Source organism: Ambystoma mexicanum, chromosome 1q (genome assembly GCF_040938575.1).
Source record: "Ambystoma mexicanum isolate Mex_15411 chromosome 1q, UKY_AmexF1_1, whole genome shotgun sequence".
NCBI lineage: Eukaryota > Metazoa > Chordata > Amphibia > Caudata > Ambystomatidae > Ambystoma > Ambystoma mexicanum.
In genome coordinates this window covers 804,993,183-805,001,558 of record NC_090922.1, presented here as the reverse complement: position 1 = coordinate 805,001,558, position 8,376 = coordinate 804,993,183, and the positions used below count along the sequence as shown (strand labels likewise).

At 46.9% G+C, this 8,376-nt stretch overlaps 1 protein-coding gene across 1 annotated transcript in view; it reads left to right on the top strand.

The window, feature by feature from the left end:
* The first annotated feature begins 250 nt into the window (after window positions 1–250).
* The window catches only part of LAMC1 (laminin subunit gamma 1), a 922,342-nt gene continuing 914,216 nt past the window's right edge, over window positions 251–8,376 (top strand). Inside the window, exon 1 of the mRNA XM_069641408.1 lies at window positions 251–1,157. Coding sequence (XP_069497509.1) covers window positions 782–1,157 — 376 coding nt within the window. The 5' untranslated portion in view covers window positions 251–781. The remainder of the gene's footprint in view (window positions 1,158–8,376) is intronic.

The window sequence follows — 8,376 nt, the reverse complement described above, 5'->3', positions numbered from 1 at the left end:
GAAAGTGGCTACGTGTAGTACGTGTTGTGGGTATGACGACATTTTACCAACAAAAAAAAAGAGTGCCAAGTTAGCAAGAGTCCAAAGTTAACTTGAAATTGCCCTACGTTGCCAGGCGGGCCGCTACTTGTTTGGGGGCAGCAAGTGGTATCACTGGCGTGTTTGGAGCAGTGGGCGGCGCCGCCTCTCCCCTGGCCCTCCACTCTTCCGGGCTCGGGGCCAGTGACGGAAGGAGACGGTGATCCCCGAGCGCCCAGACCCTCACTTCCGACACATTCCCGGCGTGCACCGCAGCTCTCCCAGCCCAACCCTAGTCACACAGAGAGGGCAGCCCGGCGGCGCAGAGCGGAACTTTACGCAGGAAAGTTCGGGCTGCGAGAGGGTGGCCGAACCGCCGCCTCAGGGAAGGACGACGAGGAGGGCGACACCATCAGCCCCGCAGCCCTAGGCCTTCTAGAAGGCTAAAGCTCGCCACCCGTGGCCTCAAAGTTAGTCAAGAGCTCGCTCGAAAGAAGTGAAGAGGAGGGGCGCTAGACATTCCACCTCCGCCCCAGAGATTCGTGCGCTTGAGCCCATCCTGTAGGGGAGCGCGCGGCGGCTACGAAACCTCGGTGCAGGGGCGAGCCCGTCACCCGTAACCTCGCGGAGTTGTGGGAGTTGGCGCCGCAGCACAGGGGAGAGGTAGGGGCGCAAGTCCGGCCACGGGAGCGCGCGCCTCCTGGAGCACCCGAGCCCCGCTGCTTGTGCTCCGTGTGGGGGCTTTTCCTTCGGTGGGAGCAGGATGCGGCAGCCGCTGCTGCTACTACTCCTCTGCCTGGGGCTGCAATGGACTCCCGGCCGGAGCGCTATGGACGAGTGCACGGCCGACGACGGGCGGCCACAGCGCTGCATGCCGGAGTTCGTCAACGCAGCTTTCAATGTGACAGTAGAGGCCACCAACACGTGCGGCACCCCGCCCGAGGAATACTGCGTGCAGACCGGGGTCACCGGCGTCACCAAGAGCTGCCATACGTGCGACGCCCGCTCCCCCGCTCTGCGGCACGGCGCCGAGTACCTGACCGACTACAACAACCCGCAGGACACCACCTGGTGGCAGAGCCAGAGCATGCTGGCAGGAGTGCAGTATCCTGGGAGCATCAACCTCACCCTGCACCTGGGTAAGTACTAGGGGTACCTCTCCAGACGCTGTAAAGCGGCCAATTGGCAACATGGCGGAGTACTCGCTTTCCTTCGTGTCATGCGATAGTCAAACGCAAAGAATGCCACACGCATCCCATGGTATTTACGTATCCTAAACCTGCATGCCCATCGGTGCCAAAGAGAGTGCAGGGGGCTTTAAAATCACAGCACGCATGGCCATGCACACGAAACCCACGCTCATCATGGTTGAGAGACGCCCCCGGCACTAGATGGCATCCCATCCACAAGCTGGCAGCATTGGGGACCTTTCGCTGATATTCCAAATGTATAGATGACTCCCAAATCCACTTCTTTTGACGTCGGGGTCTGTGTGCTAATCCCAGCGTGAGATCAGCATGCCTTACACTTCTTTGTGCAACACCTGTGTGTATTTCACTCCTGGGACACGCCAACCCCCAGTAATTGGCTTCTCACGTTTGCCTTCTCCATGCGTCAAGACCCCACTATGGGGGACTAATCGAATAACTGAGCCATATTACAGCTCCTCGCCTCGAAAATCTAGTCAGAACAGTAGTTTCAAATGGGACGACTTCCGTGGTCTCTGTGCATGCGCTGAATGTTTAGCGGCTTTTGTGCGCTGTGGGTGACGGAGGAAAGTTCCTCGTGTGTGATACGGGGACTTTAGAAAGTAAACCGATTAAAGATGTGTATGGACAACTCCTGGATTGCGGCAGGCAATCTTGCAACCAAAAAGTTCTTAAATTTAAAGCCAGTGTAGATGTAGCACTTAGTCAATCGGTGCTAGGGATCGTGGCACACAGGGTAGGTGGTTCGTTACCGGAAACATAAAAGTGGCACATTTATATTAAGGACAGTTCATGGGTAGAGCATTATTTTGCATCCTGAAAGGAGACCCTGATCAAATGCCAGTATGTTAGATCATTTTAACGCATCCTTAGGTCTCGGAATTACAAGTCCCAAAACAGTATTGGCACAGTCCACGTGTTTATTTTAGTTGTTTGTACCCCTCTACTTTTTCGTAAGCCATAACTTTTGCATTCGAATACGGATAGGGAGAAACGGTATATGAGATGGGATACCCAACTTGTATATGTTGTTTGGTTGTGTTTTCCCCATCCCTTTTGGACTACCCCATGCCATGCTTATCCCTATGGCCTTCTCACCCAGTTCCTGCCACCCCATGTCCAAAACACCTCCTCATAGGAACTCTTTGAGCTCACTTTAAGCCAGGTCATCAAACTTTTCACTCAAGTGCCTCCTAGTGTTTTTTTTAAAGCAGTGGCTCTGGAAACTCGCTACTAGTGTGATACAAATGTCTTAACCAGGTCTGTCTTCAGCTGCTGGATTTTATAAGCACTATGCCTTTCCTTCCCTGAAGTCCTGCTACAATCACTGAAGAAGGCAACCGTTTTGGCTTGTCTAGAAGTATTAGGCATTTGCCAGGCACTTACTATTAGATGCCCATGTACTCGCACCATTTTGCACCTGCTACCACCATCAATGGCCAGTTAATACCACTATGGTAGTGCCTGGCAAGTACCTTTCCCATGCCTACACAAATACACAAACTGTTGCAATTGTCAGTGCTTGTTTCTAGTTGCCTTTTGCGTGTGCAAAAAACGAAATAATAATTCTGAACCAACTCATCAGGTTCAGGAAAGAGCATTATAGCTACCAGTCAGACTGGAAAGAATCCGGCCACACAAAACCAAGCTCCCTGTATCATCCTGATTCGCAGTGCAGCAGCTAATCTCCTTCAAAATTCCTTTCCTGATTCACACAAGCCTTCTGGGGCTCATGCCCAGGGCAGGTATCCTCGTATTCCCAGTGTCGTGCAGAGAAAATGGAACGTAGCACAGGGATTGGGCTATATTTGAAGATGTATGCATTTGCTGCAGATACCCTACTCTTGGCTGATCACCCCCTGGTTCAGACGGTTGGAGTGTAGCAAATAACCTACCCCACCCCCCTACCCGAGTCTGTACATGCATCAAATGGATAAGAAAGGCATGGCTCAAGGCCGGGGCGGAAGCTGGCAAATACTGCGAGCCTTCACACCACCACATCGGTTGTTTGGTGACTCTTGGCAGGCATCGCTCAGCTCAACCATCGCGTAGATGTTGCAAATTTTTCACTATATAAATCGGATATGAATTTAATTTAACACTGGTTTCATGTGTTTTGGTTGTTTTCAGAAGGAGTTTGCATTAGACTATTTGGGAGGACCCTTGAAGTTAGCCCTATATTTGTGGCACATATGCCGACTATTTGTTTGCTCTTTGGGGGAGCCCTCGCTCATTCGCTGTCTTTGAAAAAGTGCAGTTTACGGTTAGATGTGGGGTTTTGTAGTAACCTACACTTTCTGAACTGTTACAAGGCACAGCATAGTTTCCCGTTTAACCAGAAGTACTGCTCAATTCTGGGGAGTCTAATATCCAAAACGAGAATGATTTGAGGGTCCCAGAGCAATGCTGCCAATGTAGTGAAAGCTTTTAAAATTAACCTTTCAATGCGCATTGATTTTTGGTGCAGATATGTTCAGTTTTCTAGTTTCCACTCTTTCTTTCAAAGGATGTTTGACAGCTTACGTTTTGGTAAACTAGTTTCCCTCTGCACTTTTGTTCAGAAGAGAATTGCCTAGAGAAGGGTATTTGACCCATGTTCGTTCTCAGTAGATGGGCTTCCACACTGCTATTTAATTAAGAAAAACTTGGGGTTTCACCGGAAGGGTAATCCAGACGTGGACCCCTTGCCCACTGTGCCTTAGAGAGGCTCAGCTTCACCTCACTGAGGAGGCCAAACAAGGCTGAAACACATCTGGGTTTCTAATGGTACTCTTGTTCAGAGGAGAATTGTCTAGCATTTTGGTGCTGGACTGCCCTTCTGGGTAGGACAAATAGGTATTTCTCTGCTGTGAATGGAGCAGTGAGCTAAAACGTGGTTGGAGACCCTTTAGCAGTGGAAGAAATTCCACAGAACAGGGTATTTGACCCATGTTCGTTCTCTGTAGAGGGGCTCCCACACTCCTTTTTAGTTTCAGCACTTGGCATTTCTTGCAGAAACTAACTTAGAAGTGGTGCAGGTAAGTAGCCTATGCTCGGAGGAGTCATCCATGCCATGTCATGTTGCATTGCAATGTGACTTTGCAAACGTAAAGACTTTGGGTGTGGCGCTCGAGTAGCGTACATCACTTTTGTTTCACTGTTTGGGGTATGTGCGTACACCCCCTTTTCACGACTTGGTGTAGCTGAAAAAACGCTGAGTTTACAATTTCTCGAATGCTGAAAAGCTATCTTCTTAAGTAAGAAATACAGCTTGCGTTACTAAGTGCTGTTTTTATATGCGGTGGTGAGATGTTAAGACTGGTTAGGTATGATTGTTAAAGCAAGCTCATGGATAAGACTCTTTGCTCTGCACGTGCTTTCAGCTCCTCCATGTAGATGTTTGGTTGCGTTCATTTTGAATCTTTCATAATTTTCTTTAGAGCAGCTTCTTGAGGTGGCCTTTCCTACTTCTTCGCACGCAGCACTAGATTGTTCCGACCCCCAAAGAAACTTCCAAAGCTTCGTTTCCCTTCCCTTGCTCCAGCTTGGGAAAATCGAGCCCACTTCCTGTCGCTGGGAAAGTCAAGAATGGCTGGGGAGAGAGCCGATTGAAAGCTGCGAAGACAGGCACTTTTGTTTGGGAGGAGGGGTTTGACATAGTTGTGCTCTGCGTTTAGCCGCTCCGTGTATAGCTTAATTGTGACTACACCATCGGGGGTGGGGGCCCCTCTCGAGGGTACTAAATCGCTGCTTTGTGACGTCCCAACTTAATTAAGGCCACAAAGCTTGAGCAGTATTAATCCATGGCACGCAGACAAAGGCAATGTGTCTGGACGAAGGCAGTCACAAATAGCTGAAGCGCATTTCTCTTGCGACTTGAAGAATGTGCTTTGTGATCTTATGGCCCCTAAGCCTTTTTCCAAGTTGTGAATTAAGGTTTGCGGCTTTTCGATGTGCCCTCTAGACTTCCTCTCACCTCGTAGGGCAGAGAACTATACACACGTTGGAGTAGTACCTGCTTGTTCGTCTTTGTCATACTTTGGTGCAGGTGTGATGCCTGCTCTAAATGGAACTTCTGTATCCTTTGTTGGTAAATGTAATATAAAAAAAAGCTCGTAATCTTTTATGGTGATGAACATTGGTGTAGATTCTATAAAGATTAGAGTATAGCTATGCTGACGGTATACTGTTCACCTCCACCCTCTTATGGAACAGGTCTAGGATCTTTTTTGGGGGGTGGTCTGTGCCTCATATGGAGCTAGCAGGGGTTCTGTGATGGTGGTAAATGTAGTATACCTGTAACACTGGCTTTCCGTTGTTGGTATTATTTCTGGCGACCTGTGCTTGCCCCTTATGTTTATTTCTGATGTTTGGGCTCTTAGACGTCATGTGCGGAACAAGCTTAAACCAATAACAAATTGTGTGCATTAAAGACCTAGCCAATTGATCACGTTTTTCATCTTTCCTGCTCCTCCTTCAAACTACCTCCTTCTATTTCGTTCGACCGCAGTCTGGTTTTTCCCTGCAGTGGTCCAAATGCGCCACTGTGCGGACAATGCTCAGCGCTATGAGGCCACTGTTGTGGTGAGGTGTATGCAAAAACATATCCCGGTTTTGTGTTGGGTCCCACACAGTTCAGTATTATCACCCACTCTTTTTAATCTTCATGTTGAACACCATGGTCATATTATTTAATTTTTCCATTCATCAGTGTGCTGATGACACTGCTGTCTTCGCTTGATATCATCTGCAATCTCAAACTTTGTCTACTATAGCGAAATGGAGGACTTTAGCAAATCTTAAATTTACTTCTAACAAAACTGAATGCCTCCTTTGTTAAGAAGCTAGTATTTACTCTTATCTCTCTCCTCTGTAGCAATGGCATTGGCAGTATAAATATGCCCTAACCCAAAAAATCGTATATCTCAACAGGCGCTCTAAATGCCCATGCCACAGCTCTGGTATTCCTTGTTTTCTCCATTTTGCTGCTTCCCTGTTTCATAAGGAAATGGATCAAGACTCCACTGTTTCCAACTTAATTCTCAGATTTATTGACCTTCATTTCTCCTCAACTGAATTCTTTTTATACGTTTGAGGTGGACAACTTTGTGAAGGTTTCTCACAAATGCCATTTTATTATGTTAAAAGGTTGAACGCCTCACTAGCCCTACTCCGACAAGGATTTCCCTGCCTAAAATAAACTAAAGGAAACACTTGAACAAAGGATCTCTGTCCCTCACGCTTATACATACAATAAATCAACAAGGAAATGTATGGCAGTTCAAAACAATAGTGATTGAATTCGTAATGTAACTAGTCTCTCTTTTTAACCTGGGCGAATTCCCTTTGCCCAGGTTTAAACGGGATTCTTCTTCACAATTAAAGAAAATAAGGGAGTCATTGTTTGCAACAAAGTTCCAACACAGTTCTTGTGCAAGTTCAAACTTTCAACAGAAAGTTCCAACACAGAAACTAGAAGGCTCTAGCAATAATGTGTGTCTTAGTCAGGATGGTTTGCCACAACAAAGACATTCTCAAGAAATATAACTTCTTTGTAACAGCTTTATACAGCTCTTCCTTTAGCACCACAAACATTAATCATCCTGTCAGGGCCACTTTGTTGCACTTCTTTAATTTCCTCCTCGTTTACTTCCATGCCAATCCTACTCCTCCAAAGGTTTGTCATCCGGGTGTACTCCCCTGCCCGAACAGTGTTTCACAAGTGCTTTTGTGGTTCAGATCAACAGACAAGAGGTCCACAGTATTCAACAGTTTGCAGCTTCAAAACTAACTCTTCAGGGAAAACAAGATTCACATTGGTGCTTTTTAATATTCTTTTGTATATAATGCTCCTCTCCTTCTGGATTTCCTTATCCAGAAGGGCAGCCTTTTTGCCACTATTGTTTCTCTGCTACACAATTAACCAAAGACTGATGGGTATAGGGTCTTTTCCTGCTTCTCCCTTCGCTTTGGCAATGCAAGTTTATATCAGCTTTTACTGCATGTTGTACAAAGTATGGGCAACACTTCACAGCTTGGGGAACTTTGATTAACTCCCTTCTGCTGTTTGCAATAACTTCTGGATTGTCTTTTGCCTTGGTTTTAGTCTCTTGGCTTGGGCAATGTTTGTGGGTTTCAATTCTTAACAATGTCGCCCCATGGGTTGTTGGGTTTTCCACAGACTTGCACTTGTAAAGTTAGTCATTTGGCTTTATTTCAATAACTCTTTGCCGCTTTTCACAAGTTCGGTATTCAAGATTGGTTTCACTCATACACAAGTGCTGCTGTTCAATAGTTTGGGATACAAAATTGACTCTGTACTACTTTCACTTATACGCAACAGTTGCTACTTCTACAATGTTGCGGTGTGAGGGCCTTACCATTGGTTCTTGCCCACTGCTATCATCCCGTAGGATACTAGACTGTGATTGGTTAGAGTTGACGTCCCCCAGGCCTGAGATCTGAAATGGTTCTCAGCTCTCGGTGTACCTTCTCAAGGTAATACTAAAAATTGTGTCTGCATTGTAACTTGTGTGTACCAGCATAGACTACGAGAGTGCCCGTCCACATCATGCAACACTGGTCTCCATTGTAACAACTTTGTTGCAAGCTTCTTTGTCTGGCAGCCTGAGAGCGCTCATCTTACCAGCGCCGGTTTTGGTTTGTCATGACAGCAGGCTGAACCACGTGTTCAGTGTGTGTGTTTTGGGCTTCTGCAGCTCTGAATTATGAAGAATTATTAATCTTTATTGCCTTTGGTGTTGCTGCCATTCAGGGAATGGAATGTCACTTGTATCTGGTGGCCTTAGCCGCGGGCTCTGTCCCACACATTTGCTTCTCCTGTTCAGCCTGAATTCAACTTGGCTGGGCTCTTACTGAGTCTGTGGTCTATAGTAATTGTCCTGAGCCATAACATGGCTCCTACACGTTTGTACTATACTACACTTCCCATATGTTAGTCATACTGGCTCTGTCAGGTCCCATAGCTGCTCCTGCAGCCCAATATGCTTAATTGCGTGTAAGCATCTGTAAGCTTTATTCTGGGTCTCTTGCTTCTTGCGGTTTCCGCGTCTGCTGCGTTAAGCTAATGACAAAATAGTTAAAGCCATGACTATGTATATCGAACCGTCCTCTTAACTTTACTGTTACGCATGTGTTCTTCGTGTAATCG